This window comes from Hemitrygon akajei, chromosome 13, assembly GCF_048418815.1.
Source record: "Hemitrygon akajei chromosome 13, sHemAka1.3, whole genome shotgun sequence".
In the NCBI taxonomy this organism is placed as follows: Eukaryota; Metazoa; Chordata; class Chondrichthyes; order Myliobatiformes; family Dasyatidae; genus Hemitrygon; species Hemitrygon akajei.
This window is the reverse complement of record NC_133136.1, coordinates 62,278,853-62,306,850: the sequence shown is the minus strand read 5'-3', so window position 1 is coordinate 62,306,850 and position 27,998 is coordinate 62,278,853. Positions and strand designations below refer to the sequence as shown.

The 27,998-nt window shown below is 37.3% G+C and overlaps 1 protein-coding gene across 4 annotated transcripts in view; it reads left to right on the top strand.

Annotated features, from left to right (window-relative positions):
- The window catches only part of slc30a9 (solute carrier family 30 member 9), a 94,366-nt gene extending 72,424 nt beyond the window's left edge, over positions 1-21,942 (top strand). For all 4 annotated transcript variants that reach the window (XM_073064750.1, XM_073064747.1, XM_073064749.1 and 1 more), the window contains exons 14-20: positions 2,685-2,724; positions 3,396-3,467; positions 12,147-12,254; positions 15,783-15,948; positions 18,114-18,243; positions 20,889-21,002; positions 21,405-21,942. In XM_073064750.1, coding sequence (XP_072920851.1) covers positions 2,685-2,724; positions 3,396-3,467; positions 12,147-12,254; positions 15,783-15,948; positions 18,114-18,243; positions 20,889-21,002; positions 21,405-21,449 — 675 coding nt within the window. In that variant the 3' untranslated portion in view covers positions 21,450-21,942. The remainder of the gene's footprint in view (positions 1-2,684; positions 2,725-3,395; positions 3,468-12,146; positions 12,255-15,782; positions 15,949-18,113; positions 18,244-20,888; positions 21,003-21,404) is intronic.
- The last annotated feature ends 6,056 nt before the right edge of the window (positions 21,943-27,998 follow it).

Genomic DNA, 27,998 nt, shown 5'->3' with positions numbered 1-27,998 from the left:
CTTCCTTTCTGTCTTGATTCAATACTTGGTTGGCCCCTGGAGTATTTTTCGCATCTCCTCTGGCAATCCCCTCTCAGTAACTTATCTGGCTCTCTCTCTACTTCTGCGAGTCACTCCCCGACCGCCTCCTTCTGCTCTTCTAGGCTTCTGCCTCCTACCTCTTCCCCACAAATTCTCGCATCCTCTCTCTCTCTCCACTTAACTCTTGCTCCTCCAATGAGTCACCTTCTCTTTCTTCCTGTCCGTGTCTGTACACCTGTGGCAGGGACTCCTCATGATCCTTACTCATGCTTGATTCCCTTCTCTCTTGTGTTTCTCCAAGACTCTCATCTCCTATCTTTATTCCACTTTTTCTTGAATGCCTCATCTCTTCCTGCCCTGATGAGCCACTTTCTTTTCTAGTCTGTTTATTTCTATAGTATAACCGATACTCCTCATACTCCTTTTCCTCTCTCAAGTATTTCATCCGTTCAATCCCTTCTTCCATTTCTCTCTGTGCCTGTTCCACCTTTATCCTTTCTGCCTGTATCTCCTTCCATATCGCCACTTTTTCCTTCTCGTATTGTTTTTTTTCCTCCTCATTATCCCAAACTTGCACTTCTCCCTGCATGTTTACTGTTCCCGTCAGCAGGGGGCACTGCTTAGGGGTTCCTTCCTCGTTATAGGGAGGGGGCTTTTCTGTTTCTTTCGCATCCGGGTACGGAGCTGAAGCCAGCTTCTCACCGTACCTTCCTCTCTCTCTAACAGGCTGTTTCTCCAGCACCTTAGTGTCTTCCTCGCTTGTAATCAATATTCTACCTGTCCTCCTCAGCCTTTCTCCCTCCGTTCTGAAGAGTTTTAGCACTTCCATTTCTCGTTCTCTTTTTTGCCCTCTTTTCTTAGATTTATCTTTTGGTTTGTAATTTTTAATTAGTCCCTCCATTTCTTCGCACAAACTTACATCAAAGGTTCCTTCTCTTGGCCACTTTGTGACCAGGTTTTTGGTTCTTTTTTCCCATTTTTCTGAAGTTTTTGTGATCTCATATTTATTTATCGGGAATTTTTTGCTCAGAATCTCTACTGCTGTTCCTCTACCTGTCATGTTATTCTCTCTTTTTAAGGTATTTCAGAGATTCACGGTTCGTTTACTGGATAATATTATTTACTCTAATTCTATGCCTAGTCTATCGTCTATCTACTAGCGCTTTAAACTATATATTGGACTGTCCTTGTTTCCTATTCTGTTCTGCCCGTACAGACCTCTATTCATAGCGGTACCCACAGAACTTGCTCTTTGCACCTTGTCTATTCAGACCCTTATCTGTTAAGGCGGTATCCACGAGGATTTTCTCTATTTTCTTTTCCCTGCCCGTTCAGCCCTTCGTTTCATACCAACACCTCGTGGAATTTTTCTTAACTTCTTATTAACTTATTTGTACTTACCCTCACTGCAGTGTTCTTGATCAATCCTTTGAGCCTCCTGTTAACCCCCAATTCTGCCAGATTCTTTGGACCGGAGAGACCCTTCGGCAGTGGTTCCTCACTTCTGAGACTCCAAGACCTCCCCAAGACCAACAGAATTCTTAGTCCAAATTGTCGCAATAAGTGCTTACCTTTTGTTTGGGTGCACCCTTAATTCTGTTAGCCTTGTGGGGGTCCCTAGAGGACTGGAAAGCGTCCCCAATCTGCCGTTTCCTTTCTGCGGGTCTCTTTCCGGTCCTGCCGCGGTCGCCAATTTTGTCGTGGTTTTTCCTGCCCCACAAACGACCAGGAGATGCAGAAGATTCTTCAAGAAGGGTTAAACTTTAATTTGCAAATCAAAGCTGAGACAGTCATTGAGCTAGTCGCTGATTGCCCACTGATCCTTGGACATAGCATTTCTTATAGCAATCTCCTGGTTTAGTTGCATTAGCATATGCAATCGGTCTATAGTTGCGTATTACACGTACATCCGCCTCTATTGTTTCTACCCATTGACTTAATCATGTTCTAATCTACATCTCTTAGCTACCTCTCATTAACACACCATTGTCTTCTACATTCTTAAGATTTCATTCTCCTACTAAATTGGGTCCATGCATAGCAAATAGCAAGTTTCAAAGCTGACTACATAGTTTTGGTTACACAGCGAACAATTTCAACTTTTATACTCCAATATCACCAAAGCAGTTTTTCTTTTCATGGTATAGGAAAGAACGCATTGTTATTTTGAGCGTTATCCCTGATCTTTGATTAGCAAAGTGTGAGGTATTAGGGTGCCTGGAAACAGATGTGCTATTTTCTGTGTTCTTCCCCAAAATAACAAATTTCAAGTACCCTTAGTGATTTTCTTAGGAAATGGGCATTTATAATAATGATCATCTTACTGTATTACCATTTTTTAAAAATACTAATACATCAATACTAAAACCCTATATATATTTTGGGTCTCTTTGAAGTAAATACAACCTGACAAAAATGGAACTTTCTAATAGAGCTTCCGTGTAGATCAAAGTTGAAATAATTTAACTATCCTTTCTATATTCTTGCTGAAACATGTTCACCAAGCTGTAGTATTATTTGTATGGATTATTTTCTGGCTGTTGAGTTTTGTTAAAATGTGATTTTGCATATAGAATGTTAATTAATACAATAGTGTTTTTGAATTTTTAGTTATGCTTAAATGCAGTAATAAACATTTTCTTTAATGTTCCATTTATATTCAGGCCTATTTTATTCTGGCTGGCTCATTAGTGTCGGAAGGAGGTATGATATTCATATGAAAATTTAAAAAGTTACTATATTGTGTACCCCAACTAATTTCATAATAAAATTAATAAGATAAATCTTATTTGATCTTCTGTTTTAGTTTTCATCCACCTTTTTCACTAAATGATTTGGCCTGCATACTATTTTTGTTTTCATTTATTTCTTGTGTTTTATTCTAATTCTGCTTGACTATCCTTCTGTTTATTATTTAATCACATTCTATAATGTGATCAGTAACGCATCTGGTTTCTAACTTATAATTTGGTAGAACTAAACTTTTTGTAATAATTTACATCACTTCTCTGCTGAAGTAAAAATTTTAATTGCTGTTTAAAAAGTAAAGCTATTTAAGAATTAAAAAAATTGCTCAGAATTTCATTTCTTGTCATACATGTTTTGCTGTAGCCTATGGCCTTTAAATACCTGGTTTAATTCTTATTCGACAATGCTTACAATCATACTGTTGCCCTGATTTGCTTTATAGCAATTATTCAATATAGTTCACATTTCATTCCATATTAAGTGGTCTGTTTCTTTAAAACTTATTTGATATTTGGCTAATCTTTATAATTTAGCTGTTGGGAGCTAGTATTGTTGCCATAAGCTTGTATGTTTCTAAAGTAATATTATTTTGCTTGTGACAAATTACTTTATTTTTTTTAATATAGCAACACTTTTGGTAGCAATAAATGAACTCCGAAAGAGTGCTCGAGCTAAAGGAATAACATTTTATCAATATGGTATGTCAGTTCTATATTTAACATTCCAGTACACTTTATTTAAATGCAGTTGTCCTACCAGTTGAGAATATGTGCATAAGCAGACAAAGACAGCACAACCCTGCATTAGCATTCATCATGGATGTAGGGGAAAAGCTGTTGATGTTTCGGGCCAAGACCCTTCATCAGTTTTGATGAAGAGTATTGGACTGAAACATCAACTGTTTATTCTTTTCTATAGATGCTGCCTGGCCTGCTGAGGTTGTCCAGTATTCTGTGTGTGTGTGTGTTGCTTGGATTTCCAGCACGTGCAGGTTTTCATGTTGGATACACTGCCCATCAGTTCATTGCTAGGTACCAAATGTTGAGACAAATTAATTTGGCAGCACAGAGTAGTTGTCATACCAAGCTGTTATGCATCCAGATATGATGCATCAATAAAAATTGATAGGATTGATGAGGATATGCTAAATTCTTTAACCTCCTGAGGAAGTAGAGGCATTGAACTGTCCTGGCTAAGGCATCTATGTGGTTAGACCAGACACTGGTGATATTCACTACTTGATGCTCTCAACCTCAAACTGTTGATGTAGACAGTAACATGTGCATGGGCCCCCTTCTTGAAATCAATGACCAGCTCTTCTGTTTAACTGACACTGAGGAAAAGATTGTTGTCATGACACCGTGTTATTAAGCTTTCTATCTCCTTGTACTCTAACTAATCATTATTTGAGATGAGGCATACAATGGTGGTATCATCTGCATATTTGTAGACTGAGTTAGAGCAGAATCTGGCCTTGCAGTCATGAGTGCACAGGGAGTAGAGTATTGGACTGAGAATGCTACCTTATGGAGCACCAGTATTCAGAATAAACATTGATGGAATAAAATATCAGACATTCATAAAAAGTTTGAAAGACTTATTTCAAATTCTCAACAAGAAGTCTTTTTCGTAATGAAATGTATACAAGGGAAAAGTATACATTTCATTAAGGGGAAAAAAGCTGCATCGATTTGTGGCTGACTAAAAAAAACATGAGATACCAGATTTGAAGATAAGGATTAGAACAGCAGCATATAAGAATAGGTCTTTTGGTTTGCAATGTTGTGCTAAACTAATTAAATCTGTAATCAAATGTGCTGCATGATAACACTGTCCTTCTATTTTCTGCACTTTCATGTGCCTATATAAGAGTTTCTTGATTATAAAATTGTAAAGCTGCCTGAGAATTAGAAGAATTTTAGAAATTAGTAAATAATTGATCAAGTAGAAGGAAATTGTATTTGGCTGCACAGTAGCAGCAAACATTTATGAAAATGTTTGAGATGTTCTATGTTTTGAAGAAAAGAACAGTAAAAATAAAAAAGGTCCCTTAGCTGAGGCAGCTGTTATTATTGGGAAATACAAAAATAGCAGAGATGTTTAAAAAGAAAAGAGCAACTGAAAATTTATAGCGTTTGAGGCAAAATGCTCGATAAGCAATTTCTCTATACCTGGTCTGCAAGTTTTAAAATAATTGGCTGTGTAGGTTGCATACATTTGTTGTCATCTATGAGTTCGCTAGGGTTTAAACTGGTTCAGCAGGGGGATGGTAGTAGGCCAGAACCTGGATGGATGGAGAGGAAGGTAGGTAACAGAGCCAGTAAAAACGGGCAGAGGCAAAGCAATAAATATGATGGGACATACGGTTTAAAGTGTGTGCCTTTTAATGCAAGGAACATTATGGGTGAAGGTGATGAACTTCGAGCATGAATCAGTACATGGAACTATGATGTTGTAGTTATCACAGAGCGAGGGATGGGAATGGCTGTTTAATGTCCTAGAATTTCAATATTTTAGAAAAAATGGTGTGAAAGGTAAAAGAGGTGGGGGAGTTGCACGACTAATCAGGGACAATATCACAGCTGTACTCAGGGGACATAATGGAGCACTCATCAACTGAGTCTATATGGGTAGATCTCAAACACTGGTGGGATTGTATTACAGATGCCCCCACTCCCCCCCCAATAGCCACTGGGACATTGAGGAACAGATATACAGGCAGATTAAGGAAAGGTATAAAAGCCGTTAGGTTTTTATCATGGGGAACTTCAATTTCCCTAATGTAAACTGGGACCTTCTGAGTGCAAGAGGTTTGGGTGAGGCAGAATTTATTAGGTGCATCCAGGGTGTTTTTTTAAAAATCAAAATGTCGATAGTCCAACAAGAGGAGGGGTGTACCGGACCTGGTGTTGGGTTATGAGCCTGGCCAGGAGACTGACCTTTCAGTAGATGAGCAGTTAAGGAACAGCAAACAGCATTTTAAGATAGCTGTAAATCAGGATAAGTATGGATTTTGCAGGAGAGTATTACATTGAAGCAGGGCAAATTACGAGAGCATTAGGCAGGAATAAGGGAGAACAAATTGGGAACAGTTGTTTTTAGGCAAGAACACATTAACGTGTGGAGGGTGTTTTAAAGACAAACTGTACAGGACAGGTATGTTACAGTAAGAAGGATGTCAAGAGATCCAAGAGAACCTTGGACCTCGACAGAGGTGATGAATTTAGTCAAGAAGGAAAAAGGAAAAGTATGTTAAGTTTCAGAAGCTAGAATTAAACAGGATTATCCCTGGTTTCCTTCTGGAATAATGCAACAATATTAGCTACTCACCAGTCAAGAAGGGAACCAGGGATAATCCTGGAAACTATAGACCAGTGAGTCTCACGTCAGTGGTAGGGAAGTTACTAGAGATAATTCTTAAGGATAGGATTTATGAGCATTTGGAAAGCCATGCTGTAATTGGGGAGAGCCAGCATGGCTTTGTGAGGGACAAATTATGTCTTATTAACTTGATGGAGTTTTTTTTTTAACAAGGTGACGAGGGTGATTGCTGAAGCTTAGAGCTGTGTATGTTGTCCACATAGATTTTAGTAAAGTGTGTTTGACAAGGTCCCTCATGGGAGGATCTTCCAGAAGGTTAAAATGCATGGGATCCTTGGTGAATTGGCTATTTGGATTCAGAACAGGCTTGCCCCTAGAGGACAGTGTAGTGATCGAAGGGACTCACTCAAGCTGGAGGTCTGTGATTAGTGGTGTTCTGCAGGGTTTTGTAGTGGGATCTCTGCTGTTTGTGATGTATGCAAATGACTTGAATGAAAATGTAGATGGGTGGGTTAGTGAGTCTGCAGATGATAGGAAGATCGGTGGCGTAGAAGACTGACAGAGAATGCAGTGGTATATAGATCCATTGCTGATATGGGCAGAGAAATAGCTGACTGGGATATTGGCTGATGGAGTTTAACCCAGCCAAATGTGTGGTCTTGCACCTTGGTAGGTCAGATGTTAAAATATAGTACACTGTTTTGGGCAAGGCCTTGACCAGTGTTGATGAGCAGAAGGATATTGAAGTCCAAGCCCTCTGAAAGTGGATGCACAGGTTCAGAAGGCATATGGCATGCTTGCCTTAATTAGTCAAGGCAATGAATTCAAAAGTCAGGAAGTTGTTTTTAAGGCACCACGTTAGCACAACAAAATTATAGCTCAAAGTATTGGAGTTTACAGTTCAATTCCAGTGCCATCTGTAAGATTTTTGAATGCACTTCCCTGTGGGGTTTCCTTCAGATTTTCAGGTTTCCTCCCACGGTCCAAAGACTTGCTGCTTGGTACGTTAATTGGTCATTGTGAATTGTCTTGTGATTAGGCTAGGGATAAATGTTACTCCACCCTTCAAGAAGGGAGAGAGACAGAAGAAAGGAAACTATCGGCCAATTAGTCTGATCCCAGCAGTTGGGAAGATGTTGCAGTTGATTATGAAGGATGAGGACTCGAGGTACTTGGAGGCACATGATAAAATAGGCCATAGTCAGCATGGTTTCCTCAAGGGAAAATTGTGCTTGACAAATCTGTTAGAATTCTTGGAAGAATTAACAAGTAGGATAGACAAAGGAGAGTCAGCTGATGTTAGGTACTTGGATTTTCAGGAGGTCTTTGACAAGGTGCCACATGTGAGGCTACTTAACAAGCTACAAACCCATGGTATTACAGGAAAGATTCTAGCATAGATAAGTCAGTGGCTAATTGGGGTCTGTGTTGGGAATGATTCTTTTTACGTCATATGTCAATGATTTGGGTGATGGAATTGATAGTTTTGTTGCAAAGTTTGCAAATGATATGAAGATAGGTGAGAGGGAGGTAGTTTTGGGGAAGTAGAAAGGCTACAGAAGGACTTAGACAGATTAGGAGAGCAGGCAAAGAAATGGCAAGTGGAATAGTGTCAGGAAGTGTATGGGCATGCACTTTGGTAGGAGAAATGAAAGGGTTGACTATTTTCTAAATGGAGGGAAAATACAAAAAGCTGCGGTGCAAAGGGATTGTGAGTCCTTGTGCAGGATTCCCTAAAGGTTAATTAATGGGTTGAGTCTGTGGTGAGGAAGGCAAATGCAATGTTAGCATTTATTTCAAGAGGACTAGAATATAAAAGCAAGGATGTAATGTTGAAACTTTATAAAGCACTGGGGAGGCCTCAGAGTATTGTGAATAGGTTTGGGCCCCTTATCTTCGAAAGGATGTGCTAAAACTGGAGAGGGTTCAAAGGAGGTTCATGAAAGTGATTCCAGGAATGAATGGGTTGTCATATAAGAGTGTTTGATAGCTTTGGGCCTATATTCACTAGAATTCAGAAGAATGAGGGGTTACCTCATTGAAATATTTCAAATGATGAAAGGCCTTGATAAAGTAAATGTGGAGAGAATGTTTCAGAATCAGGTTTATTATCACTGGCATGTGTCATGAAATTTGTTAACTTAGCAGCAGCGGTTCAATACAATACATAATATAGCAGGGAAAAAGATAAGTAAGTAAGTAAATCAATTACAGTATATTTATATTGAATAGATTGATAATAATGTAAAAGCAGAAATAATATATATTTAAAAAGTGAGGTGGTGTTCAAGAGTTCAATGTCCATTTAGGAATTGGATGGCAGGGGAGAAGAAGCTGTTCCTGATTCGCTAAGTGTGTGCCTTCAGGCTTCTGTACCTCCTACGTGATGGTAACAGTGAGAAAAGGGTATGCCCTGGATGATGAGGGTCCTTAATAATGAATAATGCCTTTCTGAGATACTGATCCTTGAAGATGTCCTAGGTATTTTGTAGATTAGTACCCAAGATGGAGCCGACTAAATTTATGACCCTCTGCAGTTTCTTTCGGTCCTGTGCAATAGCTCCACTACTTGTTGTGGCTGTGATGTTTAAGTGTTAGGTTGTTGTTTTGATGAGCTCTGCTAATTTCAGTGCAGACACCCAGATGTGCAGAATGAATATTTTGCAGTGTTGACTGGTAATTAGTTGCCTGTATCCAATGTTAGGCGAGAATGCAGGATGTTCTGGAGGGCATTTGAGTGTTTGTGATGCTCAGATACTAAAGGAAGTGGCCTATCAGTGCACAAGAGATTTTGCAGAATCTGGAAACCTTGAGCAACACACCTAAAGTATTTGCCTATTAGTTATATAACTTTATGTGATACGAAAAGGATTTTCTGGGTCAGAGAGTGAAGTAGTTAACAGATTATAAAATGGCCTCTATGTAAAGCAGTGAAATTATTAAAAATTTGAAAGCCATGATGAAGTAGGAAGTCGAGGTTTTTCTCTACACTGTACTAAAATGATTTGAATAGTTTATCTTGTCAGTAATTTTGTGATGATATAACCTTGATAGTTCTTTTAAGAGGTTACAAATATTGTGTCAGGATTAGATAGGCCTCGGTAATGAATAAGAGTTCAAGACAGGCACATATACAAGCAGAGATGTGATGGATATGAACTACATTCAGGCAGACAGGATTAGTTTAAACTGTATTGTGTTCAGTGCAGAAATGTGGGTTGAAGGGAGGGATCGCATGCTGTACTGTTCTCTATAATAATAGTGTCTGAATAGTTTTACAAGATAGATAATTGCTTGGAAAAGGAGTGCCACTAGTCAGATTTTACAACAATTGCTTGAGCACAACTGATTTATTAATGTGGTTAATCATATTCTGTATTTAAATTTTATGGGGTTGTTACTTGTAATCTTTGAAGGTGAATCTCATTATCCTCTGATATAGAATACTACCGGGTCCAGTTATTTTTTACTAATCTGGATCAAATAATTATATATGCAGTATGCTTGTCATGTTTCAATTATAATTTAAAATAAATAATTGAGTAATTACAGAGGGAGGAAGCAAAGCACAATGGTGCCTTTGTTATTTTGATGCAAGCTTATTGAAGTCATATTATCTATTTTAATTCTGTTATTAATGGCCAAAACCCATTGTTCAGCTGATGCAAAATATTTGTATAATATTGAGTGCTTTCTCTTTTCATAAATATTTGAGCTTATGAATGATTGATTACTGTGCACTATATTGCTGCTTAGCCTGGGTGCTGAGAGAAGAAAGAACCAGTTTCAATAAATTCACTTGAATTCCACTGCATGTTATATGTATATAAATTTTGCAATGGACATTTGGCAATATTTCCCATGATTTGGTAATGTATTTGAAAGTGCAGATATTCAGGGAAACTTCTGTATAAATTTGAAATATATTATTACAGAATCCTCTAATTCTACCCAAGCGGAGTCTCAGTTTAACTTCTACATCCAAAAAAGACACCTCTGACAACTTAAAGCACTGTTAGTTCTTTAAATTACACATGTTCAATTTATGAATTATTGCTATAATGTCATTGTTTCTTTGTGTATACAGTTTTAATATTTGTATTTTTATGCTTTTGCTGTAGTTAATAGCAACTTCAGAAATGCATTATTTCAAAATTAATAATATCCCTGATAACATACGTGGTCAGGTGCTGAGGGACTGTGTAGCCTAATTAAAAGGTTCTAATAGATATCTTTTAACAGCCCACTGTCCTCACAGGCTTCAAGGTGGCCTCCAGCATCCCAGTGCCCAAGATGGCAACAGTAACCTGCCACAATGACTAATGACCTATGGCATTGACTTCAGCAATAGTGAAATGCTTTGAGCAGCTAGTTATGGATCACATTAAATCCCCTCTTACTACTGCATTGGCCCCTTTCCAGTTTGCTTATTGTTCAGATCGGTCCACTGATGATGCCATAGCCTCTGCATTCTATTCCGTCCTGTCCCACCTGGAAAATGGTGTTTCATATGCCAGGAAGCTGTTTATTGACATTAGCTTGGCATTTAATTCGATCATCCACAGAAGTCCGTGGGTAAGCTGTCCTTGTTGGTTCTCAACATCTCTTTAACTGGATCTTGGAATCCTTGACAGAAAAGCCACAGTTGGTCTGTGTTGGCAGCAACATCTCTTGCTCAATCACACTGAGCATGGGCGCCCCTCAGGGCTGCATGCTGCTGACATGTGACTGTACTGCTAAATGCAGTTCCCACTGAATCAAGTTTGCTCATGCCACAGCAGTAGTTGGCCTCATGGCCAGTGATGTTGAGATGGCGTATAGAGAGGAGGTAGAGTGGCTGGTAGAATGATGCGAGCGAAACAACTTGAGTCTCAGCATTGTCAACACCAAAGAGATGATTGTGGACTTTGGAAAGTGCAGGCTGACCATTCCTCATTGCATATAAATGGCTCCTCTGTTGAGAGAGTTAGGAGCACTAAATTTCTGGGAAAGCACATAACGGGCGATCTCACCTGGTCACTCAACACCACCTCTGTGGTCAAGAAAGCACAGCAATGTCTCTACTTCCTGAGGGGATTGAGGCGAGTGAGGCATCCCACTCCATTCTAACCAATTTATACAGATGCACTATGGAGATTGTCCTGATTAGCTGCTTCACTGTTTGGTACAGGAGTTGCAAGGCATCTGATTGCAAATCCCTACAAAGGATTGTGCAGACTCCTGAGAGGATCATTGGGATCTTCCTTCCAACCCAACAGATGTTTATTTAGCACACTGCATATGCAGAGCTCTTAGCATTGTCAATGATCCTTCCCATCTGTTCAGCAATTTCTTTGACCCCCCACCCATCAGGCAGAGGTACCATAGCATTAAGGCAAAGACTGTTAGGATGGGGAAACAGCTTCTTCGCCCAGGCCGTGAAATTACCAAACTCCCTGCCATCACCCAGGTCTTATCACATATAACCCACCAGTAGTGTTATATTGTTTACTTTTTCACTTGTGTCATAAATGCACTTTATCATTGGTTAATTTATTCATAATATTTTGTGTGTGTGTGCACCTTGATCCAGCAGAACATCATTTCATTTGGCGGTATACATGTGTACAGTTGAATGACAGTATGTTGAATTTAGACTTGAACTTGTACTTAAGTGTAATAGCATTTAAATCAGCCTTTTCATAAAGCAAGATTTTGTAAATAAAAACATTCCAGGAAATTGTGAATCTCATAAATTGAGGGAGTCCTGAAGTGTTCTGAAATGTCAGCCTATATTACAAATTCTGTGGAAGACATTCGAACTCTGCTTCTGATACAGATGCAAATATTTTGTAACTAAATTATACCTAATGCACTTGTGTATTGTTTATGATGCAGTCTCTACTGTACACGTATGTGGCAGCTGTTGTTCATGTTTCTCCAGATATTCATCAGTGTACTCTTTAAGACTACCATGTAGTAGTTGGGTTGTGAAGATTCATTATGTATTAAGTAATAAATTCTTCAGTGACATGGTCATTGTGCCTCTATTAAAGTAGAATATGTTTGTTTCCTAGTGGTACATAGTCATGATCCAACCACCAATGTTGTACTGTTGGAAGATGCAGCTGCTGTGCTGGGAGTGTTGTTAGCAGCTGGCTGCATGGGGCTAACTTCCCTTACAGGTAAGACATGTTACTGATTCACTGATTTATTAATTTAGTTTCCTGCTTAGGAATGCACATGGTTTAATTTGTGTGTACAAGGTAAAAATGTAAAGAAGATTATTTTAAATGGCCTTGAAATTACTGAAGTAGCGGTATTAATTTGCATTCAAACAGCTATGTTTTGGGTGTTGATTATTGCATTTTCAGTGACCAAATGGGCTGGAATTTGCTGATAAATGCCAGCGGTTTCTGTGTTGAAGCCACTTGGTATTTTGCTGGTGTTTTTCTAAATGCTCTGTATCTTTGACCCCACATGTAATACAGGGCTGAGCATGAGGTTGCTGCAGTGACCTGGCACTTAGGCCGGAGAATGTGACTACTGAACGTATGCCAGGTTCAATCCAGCGAAAGAACAAAGGATTGATTCATTTCAATAAGAAGAGGAAAAGAATAATTGTGAACATATTTGAGTTAATTAACTCTAGCCAAATGGCTTGAATTTAAATTTTTTTTTAAATCTGAATTTCATTGAAACAATTGAAAATCAAGGGCATTCGGAAACTGTAAAATCTTGATCTTTGAGAATTTGTTGTCCATGGTCATGGCTAAGCCAATAGCCAGAATTATTTTTTTTTTAGCTGTTTAGTGAGTTTGGCATCACCAAATCCATCCTCATGATATGTTATATCACGTGGAGCTTTTATTTAGGCACATTGGCTGCTTGACTTGAGTGGATTTACAAAAGATAAGTGTATACTTACCAATTAGGTCACTAGCAAAACTAGCAACTTGCCCAAAACTGTAGAATGCTCTCAGTTTATTTTTTTTACAGAAGGATATTAACTCAGCAATAGGAGAAAAGACCATTTTCTTGTTGAGCCTTTCTTTTGGAGCTGTCCATTCTTAACATCTCTGCATTCCTTTTTGTCCAGTTCATTATTCCTGTAAGATGGCAGCATGCTTAGATGCAGCGGCCACTCCGGGTCCAGTCCCATCTTTGTCCTTTACATCTTTTTTACAATTGTAATTCACTGCTGGATACTAAGATCATCAAGTACCACAGGAATCTCCCATCGTCGAGTTGTTTAATAGCAATGGAGCAGGACTTAATGTGTACCATTGTTGTGTTGTCGCCTGGACTTTTTGCTGTGATTGTTCTGAATATTTTTTATTGTGATTGCAAGATCCTGGTGGAGTTTGCTAATATAGAATACTGCAAGTCCACTTCACTGATTCATCGGAAAGACCAACGGCGGGGGAACTGTGTGGCCTTGGTTGTGGCGAGGACTAGGCCCTTGCCGTGGGGTCACCCATGGGAGGAGACACCAGAGGTAGTGTGGAAGAGAGCAGAGTCCTCTGTGGGCATGCAGGAATCTGTTCTAGGTTAAAGGTTGGCACTTCCCTTTGGGGCTGCCCTTGGTGTTCGCTGGGTGGAGGAACAAGCTGGAGCACGACAACTTGCATCTGTCACTCAAGGGCTTTCTTTGTGACTATTTTTCTGCAATTAACCATATGTGCTATTTGTGCTATGTTCTATGCTTTGCACTGTTAGTAATGTGTTTTGCACCTTGGCTCCAGAGGAACACTGTTTCATTTGGCTATATTCATGAATGGTTGAATGATAATTACACTTGAATTTGAAATTGAACTTGTTATTGATTTTCTTTTCTATCATCCTTACAAGTAGCATATTCCATAATTTTGCTGCCCTCTGATCAGAGCTGCTTCATCTTCGTATTTTCCTGGATTTAAATAAATCGTTCACAGATTATTTGTAAAACAGAATATAATCTTTTCAGCTTCTGGAAAATTTTAAAGTTATGAAAATTCCTTTCAAGTTTTTGGATTGGCAGTCAACATATAACTTTAATTTGTCTCACTCCAAAATGTTAATAACTTTAATGAGATCTAAACTGGACACAGTACTTCAGCTGTGATTCAATCATCATCCAAGATATGTTCAGTTAAAAATATTTCACATTTTTTATCAGAATGCCACTGATTTGGCCTCTAGAAGAGCAGATCATTTTGTATGGAAATCATTGTACATAAGCTGTTTTTTATTACGTTTCCTGTGCGGTTTAATTTGGTTTTTGTTTTGAAGCACATGGAGGAAAGGTATCCATCTCCATTCCCTTTTTATTTACCCTTGAAACAGCAATATCTGTGAATCTTAAGTTTTGTTAACATTTAGTAGATATATTTTGAAAAGTATAGTTTATTGCCTGTTGTTAAGATACTGTTGTGCCACAAGTTTACTCTTGTTTACATGGTGTAGTTATGGATTGTTGTGTATACGTTACCTTTGTTAACACTGATTGTGAGAATAATTGATAGCGTATTCAGGCATGTGGCGATTCTGTATTGAATTTAATATGTATTTTTCTTAACATTCTGCAGTTTCTAAGATCTTGTTAAAAACCCTGAAGGAAGCTTCCATCTTGGGTGTTTTTTCAGAAGGTGTTTAACTCACTACATAGCTTTGTATATCCAAACTGTGAAGAGCCGGACTTAAATTTAATTTGTAATAATAAAGTCAGAAAGTGCTAGAAATACTTAAGCAGTCAGCACTTAAGTGTGGGAAGCGAAATAGTTGACATTTCAGTTCAGGGATCTTTGTGAGCGAGTGAACTTTGAGCAGGTGTTTTTTTTAATGTTCCATTCATCAGACTATCTTCTTTAGTTACCCTAGCATACGTCACATCTGCTGCAGAAAAGAAAATGTCTCAGCATTTTGTATAGAAAAGACAATAAAAACAACGTGTTGATGTAGCATTAACATAAGGATACTTCCTAAAGGGCATTAACAAGTAGCATTTCTCATCTGCCTGTACAAGGAGATGCTAGCTTGTTTGAGCACAAGCTTGCTGAGAGGTTGGTGTTAAGAAGCATTTCAAATGTGGAGCAGAAGAGCAAAACTCAAGACTTTGGGGCCTTAGCAACTGATGATAGTCAATTTTAATTCAGCTAAGTTAGAAATCCAAGAGAATAAATTCAGTGAATATTTAAAACAAAATGTAACTTTACTTTTAACTTTTCATTAAAGTTAATTTGGTAGTTTTCAGTAGGATGCGTTGTCATTTCCTTCTGTCATTTAATGGTTCAATTTGAACCTTTTTTCTTTTTGTTCTTTGTTTTCTCCTCCTTTTGCCTACCTCTTAGCTACTGATGCAATAGATTTTAAGCACTGTTTCCAGTTCTAATGAAAAGTCATGAATCTGAAACTTATTTGGTTTCTGTCTCCATGTATGTTTTTGCATATTTTCTCATCTCCTTTATTTTGGTATCTTTCATGTTAGAACTTCTCATCGGATAATTTGTATGCATCTTGTCTTATGTGTTCGTACGAAACGGCATAAATCCATTTTACAAAGTAGAGTCCATTGCAGCAGTCACAGAAAATGCAAAATACTCACCTGCAGTATGAATGTTGCTTCTGTGGTCATGCAGATACATAGTTTAGGTGTGATTTTTAATATGTGTATTTTGGTATCTGATTCAGTTGGGCAATTCAAACAGTTACTGATGTTCTGTATTTTGATTTAGGTAATCCTTATTATGACAGCATTGGCTCTCTTGGTGTTGGAGCACTTCTGGGTACCATTTCTTCATTCTTGATCTACACAAATACTGAGGCTCTGATTGGGAGGTCTATCCAGCCAGAAAATGTGCAAAGACTTACTGAACTTTTAGAGAATGACCCTTCAGTAAGGTAATTCAATAGACAATAATTGCAACCAGGAGATTTACAGTGCTGCTAAATATCCTTTCAGGAAAAGGATCTAGCAAATTGTTGACTGTATAAGAGAGTTTTCTTGAATAGAAAGGATTGATAGGGTACCTAATAGTCTGCTGTGTTTCCTGCCTTATGATAGATATGAAAACTGTAAAGGTCTATTACAGGCTTTGATAATATCTACATAATAACACCTTTAATATATTAAGCTTTCTGAATCATTGGCACAAGACTGGCATAAATTTTCCCTTGATCTAATCACAGCCCTGGAATTGAATAGAAAATTTGCATTGGCATGTGATACTTGTTTTGCACCTATGCACAATCGTGGTAGTTCAACTCAGCCCCCTGTAGAGTTTACTCATTCTCCCTGTGATTGCCTGGGTTTCCCCTGGCTGTTCCAACGTTAGGCGATGCATTTAATTAGCTGTTGTAAATTACACCAGGATTGTAGGAGAATCAATGAACTTGATGGGCATGTGAGAGAAGATAGGTTGCAGGGAAGTAAATGATGGAATTGGATTGGTGGGATTCCTCTGATAGCCAGCATACATTCAGTTGGCATTATTCCATTTTTAAGAAAATCCAACATGAAGCATTGGTAAGGTAGCTTCATTAGATATCTGTATAGAGCCCTAGTAATGATGGAGATGGAAAGGGCAGCCAGCAACATCAACTTTCCGAATAAAATAATTTCTTGCAAAATGTGGCTGTTATTAAGACGTAAATACAGTTACTATGACTAATGATGGTGTTCCCTCATTACGGTGAGTGTTAGGGTATATGTATTTAAGGGAGTAAACTGTATATTCATAGGTAGTCCCCGAGTTATGAACATCTGACTTATGGACAACTTGTGCTTATGAACCGAGGAAGGAGAACGCTGTCCGCCATTTTAAATTGGATTACAACGCCGTCTGCCATTTTAAGTCATTGCCGTTGACACTGTGTTCAGTGTTTAACTTTGTATTTGGCTTAAATTTTTCTTAGTAAGATTCACCCTGATCCTGTCCCCCCCAGCACCCGCCCCCGGTTCCGGTCGGCTTGTGGCGCAGTCAGATCAGCACCGGGCTAGAGAACGGAGGTTCCCGAGTTCGATTTAGTGACAGACCGCTCCCGTGCCAGGTTGATGTCGATCCAGTGACTCCCGTACCATCTGTGCCGGGTTGATGTCGAGCTCGCAGCTCGACCTCGTAAAAAAACACTGCCGCCTCCAGTTTAAATTCCCACGCGGAATATTGTGGAGGATCAAATACCCAAACCCAGCACAGCCCCCACTTGTCCCATTTAACCTGTCTCAGTGCAGTTTAGGACCTGGGGGATTCAGTGCTGTGGTATTTAGGACCCAGTGGACCTCGGGAGCCAGCGCAGGTCGGGACCTGCCACCCGCAGTGTTTCTGTTCCATTGACGGGAAGCGATCACGATTGAAAATAAAGTGGAAATAATAAAGCTTTGAGGTGAAACGCCATCGGTCATTGGAAAAACGTCGGTCAATGATCGGAACAATTTTAAGGGATAGAGGATAAAGTGAGAATAATGGAACATGTGAAATGCCCTGCCCCGATGAAAGCTACAATTATTACTAAGCAATGCAGTGGTTTAATTATTGGAATACATATGTTTCATAAGTGTTTTATATGGATAGAAAGGTAAAATATATACTATATACTAAGACAAACGTTTGACTAACTGATGCTAAATAATACCGGATGTACTTGTTCCAACTTAAGTACAAATCCGACTTAAAAACGGACTCAGGAACGGAACTCGTACATCACCTGGGGACTGCCTGTACTGCTTAAAAGAGATGGGAAAATGTTAAGGAGAAAAAGAAATAGACAAAGCTGGAAGTTGGAGTCATAGGTGAAATATGGCTATAGTAAAATATTTCTGAATTAATGTTGAATTAATAAGCTCCTTGGTGTCACAGTAGAGTTTTATAATATTGCCTAAGCAAGCTGAATAACTTGAGCAACTGAAATTCTGAAGACAAGTCTACCCTAGCAGTCAGTGATATAAACCCTTGCATAACCAGTTGCGGTGTTAAATTATGCTTAATTTCTGTTTTGATTTTATTTAATACTTAAAAATGCATTTCTGATTCTGTAAATATGTACTAATGCTGGTTCTGATTTTTCAGGGCTGTCCACGATGTAAAAGCCACAGACATGGGCATGAATACAGTTCGATTTAAAGCAGAAGTTGATTTTGATGGAAGGATAGTGACAAGATCTTATCTGGAGAAGCAAGACATTGATGCAATCTTAAATGTATGTAAAATTTAAGCACTGGCGCTGTGGAGGAGTCATTCTGCTATCCTATTTAAATTGCAATATCTAGTAAGAGTTCAGAAATTAAAGGCCATGATATGTAATGTACCATGAGTATGGTTGTAAATTAATCTCTTTTTGCACAGTTAAAAATGAATTGTATGTACCGTAGATTCCGGACTACAGAGCGCACCTGATTAAAAGCCGCTGGCTCTAATTTTAGAAATAAAATCAATTTTTTACTTGTACAGGCCGCACCGGATTTTCGGCCGCAGGTGTCCCACGTTGTAATATGAGATATTTACACAGAAAGATATTACACGTGAGGATTTTTTAACTTTTAATTAAATCCATATGGTAACAAACAAATATATATTGCAAATGCTTTTTTTCGAACCGTGCCTGTAATACGGCTACTTTTAAATATACATACATATCGGTAACACAAATTACGTTGCATATATTTTTTTACTGAACAGCACGAACAACATTCCAATATCTCCTAGCGACTGGTAAAAATATATATACTGCAGCCTACCAAGAAAAGTTATTGATCGCCTTTAACTTAAAAGCAGCGTTTTCGCTCGGGTCTAATGAGCTCGGCTAATGTGCTCGGGTCTGATGAGCTCGCGTAACGCGATCGGGTCTAATCGGGTCTAATGAGCTCGCGTAACGCGATCGGGTCTAATCGGGTCTAATGAGCTCGGCTAATGTGCTCGGGTCTAATGAGCTCGCGTAACGCGATCGGGTCTAATCGGGTCTAATGAGCTCGGCTAATGTGCTCGGGTCTGATGAGCTCGGGTCTAATGAGCTCGCGTAACGCGATCGGGTCTAATGAGCTCGGCTGATGTGCTCGGGTCTAATGAGCTCGCGTAACGCGATCGGGTCTAATCGGGTCTAATGAGCTCGCGTAACGCGATCGGGTCTAATGAGCTCGGCTAATGTGCTCGGGTCTGATGAGCTCGCGTAACGCGATCGGGTCTAATGAGCTCGGCTAATGTGCTCGGGTCTGATGAGCTCGCGTAACGCGATTGGGTCTAATCGGGTCTAATGAGCTCGGCTAATGTGCTCGGGTCTGATGAGCTCGCGTAACGCGATCGGGTCTAATCGGGTCTAATGAGCTCGGCTAATGTGCTCGGGTCTGATGAGCTCGCGTAACGTGATCGGGTCTAATGAGCTCGGCTAATGTGCTCGGGTCTGATGAGCTCGCGTAACGCGATCGGGTCTAATGTGCTCGGGTCTGATGTGCTCGCGTAATGCCCCCACCTTCCCGTTTATCGCAAACCGGTATTTTTCCCACAAGACGCGGCGAAACCGGGTGTGACGTCATAGCATCCCGGGATGTAGTACAGAAAACAAATATAGTTAAAACACTTCTAACTTTAACTAACAAATGAATTACTAAGCGAAAATATTATAAACTAAGTAACTGCCATAAAGGCAGCACAATGCTTTTCTTCGAGTGTTTTCCATGTTGATGAGGGTGAGTACAAATGACTGATTTACAATAATTTAATTGTGAAAGTGCGCTTGATTTATCGTACAATTTCATTGGACCTCTGTGAACTACTCATCAATTTTATTGGTCTACTGTTACGAGGCAAAATGTTTACGAGGCGGCATGAAAAAAAACCATGTATTAGCCGCTCTGGATTAAAGGCCGCAGAGTTCAAAGCTGTTCAAAATGTGGGAAAAAAGTAGCGGCTTATAATCCGGAATCTACGGTAATTCTTTCATCCTTTTAAGTTTTTGCTAGTTGAATTTCTGTCACCTTGAATAAATAAAAATGTCATTAGGACAGGGGGCCAATTTTTTTTTAAAGAAGGTAGTGTGCTGTAGTAATACAATGTGTGAGTGACTGTGGGATTTTTCTGGACTGATAGAGAATATTCCTCAACAACATTGTTCTGTTCTTTATGATTCTGTACATTTAACAGTGGGTGAATCAAATCTGCATAGTTTTTAATATCCATTTGGATGGTTCACAGTGTAACTATACAATTCAGTGAAAATGAATAGTATCATGCTGAAGCAAATAACCATTTTCACTTGAAAATTATACATTACGTTTGGTTGATGTATTACAGAACTGCATTCAAACTTAGTGCAAGATATTACAGATTACCTAAATTCAAAATCAGGAAACACTTGTTAACAGATTCTTTCAATAAATACACAATCGTGCCCTAATTTCTTAAATTATTGGCAAAAGCTGATGAAACGTCTGTAAGCATGATGTGGCTCTCTGTTTTTGGGTCTTGTGTATTGGGAGGGGTGGGGAGCTCAATTTTTAAAATGTACTAAGTTTCAGAACATGCTTAGAGGTTCTATGTGTAAAATCTAACTTTCAGATTACAATAAATATGTATGTCATTTTTTTAAAGTTGTAGTTCCAGTAACAATTACTGTTGTGAATCTCTTTGGGAGTTTAACCTCTTAAAAGGCACTCTTTAGGGTGCTGCCATTTGTTTCTTTATCGCCAGTGGGGTTGGGGGAGGAAGTGTCTAATACTACAAGTGGAATTTTCTTACTTAGGAATTTAGTTCTGGCAGATTTTTGTTATTTACAACACTGAAGATATTTAGTAGAAAAGTTTATTGCCACTGGAACTGCTTTGAAACTCTTGCCCATTTTTTATTCTATAGGAAATTCAGCAGGTAAAATCTCCTGAAGACTTAGAAACATTTATGCTGAAACATGGAGAGAATATTATTGATACATTGGGAGCTGAGGTTGACCGATTAGAAAAGGCACTTAAGGTAGATACTACTTTTCCTTTCTGCCATCTCTCTTGTGTAAGTACATTATAAAATCTTAACAACCACGAGATGTCATAGAATTTTTGAGCTTTGCTTCTCAGCTCAGTTTTTCAGGCAAATCTGGGACAAGGAATCTGGTAACATGACTACATTAACAAAGTAATAATACTTCAAGTTGAATATTCCAATGTGCTGGAATTAACATTCATAATATTCCCTTATTTTAAAATAATAAGTTTTATCTGCAAACATATGAAATAACATGTATTTCAAATGTTTTATTATCTATCTATCTTTTCACAAATACACCTGTGGGTGTTGGCTTAATTTTTGACATTGCATAACAATTGTTTTGCTTTAAAGAAAACTAAATATATCATTGTAAATACATTTTCTTTACAGCAAAAACATCCAGATGTACGTCATGTGGATTTGGAGATCTTGTAAAACTGCCAGGAACGTCTAATGAAGATCATTGCAACTACAGGGAGGGGGAAAAAGTCCATTAACCCTTTTGTGGTCATTATAAGCTGCTTTTCAATGTTTTTAAGACATTTCACGGTATAATTTATGTAGGATTGACAGACAAAGTTGCAGTGGTGTGAAGGGATCTAGTGTGTTAAATTGTTGAGGAATTAATTATAATATTGTTCATTAGCTGTACAAAATTTTGTATCTCCTCTTGACTGTTCATCAGAATGCTGTCAAAGTGAATGTGCGAGCATGTGACAGGAAGGCAGGAAAGAGGTTAAAATAGGTAACTTTTGCCACCTGTCCACAGGTTGGATAGATTGACCAACCTGAATAGAGTTTTCCTGCTTTACTAATCTAAATTCGCCCTGATTTAAACAGTACTCTATTCTGTTTCATCTTGTTCAGTTTTGACATAATGCTAGCCCTCAAAATGACAACTAACTTCAAATAAACCCTTTATTTAAAATTCTTGGTCCATTGAATTTACTGGTACAATCGGTTCAAACTAAAATTGTATGGGGGTTGTATATTTTATACACATTGTCTTAATTTTCTTTTGAAATTTGGAGAAACATTTTAGAAGGTGAGGAAAGCTATTTGTATTTAGATTTTGAAGTTTCATGTTCATATTATTAGGGGTGTATTTTTTGTATTCTTTTTGTGTGAATTTATTGAGTAGTATGTCATCTGATTATCTACATGCACAGAAAACAAGAAATTGACTTTTACTTTATGAAATATTTAACAAACCAAAGTGTATATTGTGTAGCAGTAATCTGGGAAACTCAACAACACTGCTTTAGACTGAGAGCTGAATTTGTCCTTGTTGTACATGGAGTTTTCACATTGATCCACCAAAATAAGTGTTTGTTTATTAATGACAATCAAGACATGAAAAGCAGACAACTTAGTTTTCAACTTAAAAATTACAACTTTGTTTACATTGAAAATGAGCTGAAATCAGGTACAAAATTAGCAGTTGAATTTAGTGATATAAACCATGTAAGTGTATTTATGAAATTTAACAGTAAGTAGAATATACTGGAGTTATATATCTTTCATGACAGCATGTGAGTTTGAGCTGTTAGGGCTAAAGCTGCTGAGAAAATCTTGAGATATGTAGTTCCTCTTTTAAGGGTGCTAGATGATGCAATGATTAACCTAATCCATTTGATTCTGACACTTGGTGGAAGTAAAGGAAATCTCAATATTTCCTCTCTCTGCCGTTTATAAGGGACTCAATGAAAAATCAGTAGTTCAAAATGCCTGTAATTAAAACTATTGAAATTTTGTTCGAACAGTGCATTCAGGTAACAGAAATTTAGCCTTACGAAATTAACAAATCACTATTTGTTTTTACTTGTTGTGTTTATTTTTCTCTTTGCATGCAGCTTCATGTTGCAGAAAATCATAATACAAATAATTTCTAGGAATGCAACATCCGCCCTATCCCCACCCCCTTACCAAATCCAGTAATGCAGGTTGTCTGTAATTTCAGGATATTTGGTATAGAAAATTAAAATGTACCTTTTTGAATTGGAAGGCAAATAATGAGAATGGAATTAGATATTATTGCTATGCCAAAATGTTAAATTTTTCAATAATGGTATTGTGGATTCTGACTGCTTAGTAATATTTTCAGTTACTGTACATCGTCAATTTTTACATGTACAAAATAATTGAACTCTAAATTTTTAATTTCTTTTAGTATTAGGTTAGCTTTTATTGTGAAAAAGCCTGAATGATATAAAAGAATGCATTAATGATTTGCATGTTAAAACTGGCCAAAATAGTTCATCTGCAGACAACATAAATACTAATTGTTTTGAACATGTTATGCTGCTCATCCAATAGAAATATTTATGACAGTTTCTTTCCTGTTTTGTTAATACTGTGATTTTAAAAATAGAAAATACTGAAAGCTCAGCAGGTCAGGCAGCATCTATGAAAAAGAAATATAGTTAAGGTTTCATGTCAGACTTTGTTAGAATTGGGAAAGAAGGAAGTATTATTCTGCAGAGACAGTGGGTAGAAATGAATAGTACAAAAGAAATGTCTCTGATAGGTTATCCCCATAGCAACCCTTCTGTTACCCTATCAAAGATATAACTTTTGCTTACTTAATGAAGGAATCCACCAGGTCTTGTAAAAGCCTGTTACCACTTGATGGAAATGTTAACACTAGTTTTAATGGGCTATCAATAACCTGATGTGCAAATTAAGTATTAATAAATATAGGTTATTATTTGTATTAAGGATGAAACAATCTAAATTATGCCCATACCTTAATAATTTGTTGATAAACATTTTAAATGTTCAATGTTAAAGGAATACAGTGGATTCTGGTTAATTGGGACACATTTGGACCAGTACATTTTGACCTAATTAAGTGGCTGCCCCAAATAGCAGAAATTCAATCGAAATAGTTAAATTGGTATAAAAAATACAAACCGCCATTTAACTCAGTAACAAATTGTGTATTTAAATGAAATACAGAACAAATTCGAACATTACAGATGTCACTGCAGTACTATAAAACTGCGTATTGGTTCCTAATAGTCATTGACAGAGGAATTTGCTCTCTGAATGCTGCCATGTTCTTTGATAGACTGTAAATAAACAAAGTCAGTACTGGTACCTAGTGCCAGTTGTTTTCGATGATTGGATCTTCAAAATCTTCTTTTTCATAGTAACATTCAAAATGATTGTTGATACCTCCAAATTCTTTGTAGTTTCTAACTTGTTGAAGTAGTGAAACTGTTTCATATGTTTTCTTTAAGCTGTTTCTGGCATCTTTAAACCTGAATGCTTGAAACCACAGTGAGCAAAACAGTTCCAAGTGATCTTACCACTATTAGTGACAAAAATTACTACTTTTGAATACAAGCACAACTGACGCTCTTTAAAATCTGTTCACTCTAAGCACAGTACAGTGTCTTAACAGGCATGCAAGTGCACAAGACTGACTCTGATTAGTAACTATTTTGCTACAGTCTCTTGTCCCAATTAGATAGTATAGTGTCCCAAATAAACAACGGAATCCTGGCAATTTTCTTGGTTGATCTTTGTTCTTTAAGGTTTGTACCAAATAAGGGGCTGCCATGAATAACCATTGGGCTAATTAACCAGATCACTATAGTTAGTATTCAGCATCAAAGTGATGAGAGGAATGTATTCATGGCTTTTAAATTTATCTTAAAACAAAATACAGATTCATTGAAATAGACCTGTGAGCTATTTACTTACAATTTCTGATTCAATTCGGTTCCTTTATGCATGAATGAAGTTTGACTCATTTTAAAACAAGTAGCGCTTTGAAAATGTTGGAGTCGAACAATCCGAATATTATTACACAAACACACTGGTATAAGTTGTACTGATATCCAAACTTGCGCACTCCCACTTTTGCCCTTTCCAAAAAATTATCCAGAAAGTTGGCTTATACATTTTGTTGTGGCACTCATTTATCTCATCTTAAATCAGTTGACCATTTTTTTGGAGTGTTACAATCTTTAAAAGCAGTTAGTACATAATTCTATCTGGAACAACAATGTGCATCCTCTCTTTCCTCTCTTACCCCTCCCTTTGAAATACATGCAGGATTTTCATTGACAGATATACTGTACCTTAAAAAACATTTTGTATGGAAATTTATAGTGAATAATTTATCTTATACTTTTTTTTATATACACTTGTTCTTTGCTTCAAAATTGTTCTCAGTATACATTCCTTGATTTGTTTCTTTTAGTTTAGGATTCAAAGCAGTTCAGTAAAAGTTTATGATAAATTAAAATCTGCTATTGAAGAAACGGAAAATATTGGAGAGTACCTGGTTGATTTTGTATTTTCTTGTAATTTTGCTGAAGCCTTGCATGGGTCATTAAAAGTGTCGGATGTGCAAATTGCCCTCGGTGGTTTTCAGATTTAAGACAGTGTAAGACTATTCCAAGGCTGATCTACATTTCAGTAGGTATTGCACTTCCCTATAATTATAGTTGCTTGAACTTGTGCTGATCCAAAATGGTGCATGATTCCATGAATAAGCTGCTGGGGTAGTGAACCCATGGGCATGCGCAAAAATTTTGTTGGCATGCTGTGTCATACCTCAGTTCTCTAAACTGCATCCATAATAAACATATAATCATTTTTGCCAAATTATCTTTCTTACCAAATGATGCATCAAATGATTTTTACAACCTGAGAGCAGTAATATGTTTTCACAGAAGAGGTCTCATGCTAGTTTGGCGCCAGTTGGATGGTGCAAGAACACGAGAAGTTGAGTGATACATTTTGAAATCCTTGCAGACCTAGTGTACACATTGTATTTGGATAGTAAACAGTTGCAATAACAATATTATTTGGAAATTATTTTTCAAATTCTTTTCAAAAGATTTGTGCAGGTTTTCTAAAATGCTTCATTTATTTCAATCTATCTGTTATAATTTTATTAATAGCAAAACAATACATGTAAATAAGCAACTGAATTATCCTTTTCCTTAAATAATTCCATAATTACTGCATTTATTCATTAATCAGTGGTAATCGCTGCTCAAAATTACCATTGCATGCAAGAGGATTTTTTTTAGAAGATTATTGTCAATTTGTGCACATGCTCTCAGAAAGGTTCATCACCCCTAAGCAGGAGAATGTAATTGTAATTCACTTCAAAACTTGCTGGGTTTTTTATCACCATAAGTTTGCTGTAAGCGCAAAGCTAAAAATCTTTTTGAACAGGTGCTAAAGCTACCATGTAAATGCATTGCTAACATTATTTAACTTCGAAAGAATACAAAAACAATCCCTGAAACTTATTGATCAGTTCAAACATTTATTTATCTGGAAAAAAGGGTGTTTTTACACATCAATGTCCAACAATTTTGGGTTTGAAGCTTAAAATAAATTGTTATTATCAATGGTTACTGGATTCATGAACTTTAATTATTTACATTTTTTTCTATATGCAACTACTTGCATATGACAGACTCTTTCAATATTAGTTTTTGTTTTTGGACACTTTTTATGGCATATGTATCAATTTTATGGCAGGAGGTTTTGAATATAATGTAATATAGAGCAAAATAACTGTTTTAAATATTAAATTTAAACCATATTGAAAACTAAGTTATGACTCAATAGATATTGGAAATGTCAATAGCAGGGAGATTCGTGGAGTTGCTTCTGTTCTGCTGGGGTCGCATTTGGGTGGAAACTTGCCAAGTACTGGCAGAGCAGGTGCAGCTCTTGGGCATTTCCTAACTGGTGTACTTATTTACTCATCTAAAGAATGAATCTTTTATGAAGAGTTCTTCAATAGCTGTGTTAATATTGTTAGAATAGAGAATAATATATTTAATTGTATATGCAATCTAAAGTTATTAAAGATTTAATTCTGAACTTGAGTATTTTTTTTAATTGAACTTTTTGCTTTTGTCTAATAGAATTTCTGTTAAGTGTAATCCCTTCTATTCTGCTCCTTGTCTTAACGTAGAATCTGAATTTCACTCCAATAGTCCATTAACTAGTAAATTTGCATGCCAAACAAGTTCTTTAAGTGCATACATAGTAACAATGTAGAACAGAAAATTTTAGATTTCATTGACTTGGGGCAAATTCTTAAACAGAGGTAAAGTTTCATCCACAGTCAAACTAGAATCAATATGCAAACTTTATTTTGGGCTTTATGATTCTATTATCCTGGGGGGGGGGTGAAATTGATTACACTTAAAAGATTAAGTGATTCTACATTTAAATAGAATACAAAATGTATTTAGCAATATCTGAAAACGTAAAATTTAAAATTGGGAATGGGTAACAATGAATAGCAATAATCCGAACCAGCAATTATGTTACAGTGGGCCAATGTATTTAACATGAATTGACAGAGAAAAGAAACATTTGCACTTATAAAGCACCTTTCATGGCCCAGATTATTCTGAAGCATGCTACACTGCTTTTGTCATTATTGTGATATGCTAGCCAACTCCTGCATGATGCTTTTGCACCAGTCTAGTGACAACCTTAGATTATCTATTTCCTCATTGTATTATTGACTGACTGATAAGTATCAGTTTAGGACAAACTCCCCTACCTTTGAAATTGGGATCATTCTTGTCTCTTGGAAGGACATCCTTTATTGCCTGATCTGAAAGGTGGCAGCATCAATGGTGCATTGAGATATCTCAGTCTAGGTTTAGTTGCAGCTGTAAATTGCTATTCTCATCAACATCTTTAATTACAAACAAAAAAAAACTTTTTAGTAAAAGGGAAATAACATGTCAAAAACATAAGGCTTTTTAAGGAGCATTTTATACGAGTGGGTGATAAGATGGAGTTTCTTGGCTGCTGAAAGATAAGCATGGTAAATGAAAATGCAGCTGCAAGGACACAGTAAATAGGATGCAAAGGAATAATTGGTAAGGAGAGGGATCTTGTGTAGGAGTTCAAGGATCTCTGAAGGTGGCAGGTAAGGAGATGTATGGGATTGATGCCTTCATTAGTTGGGATAGAGAATATAAATATAGG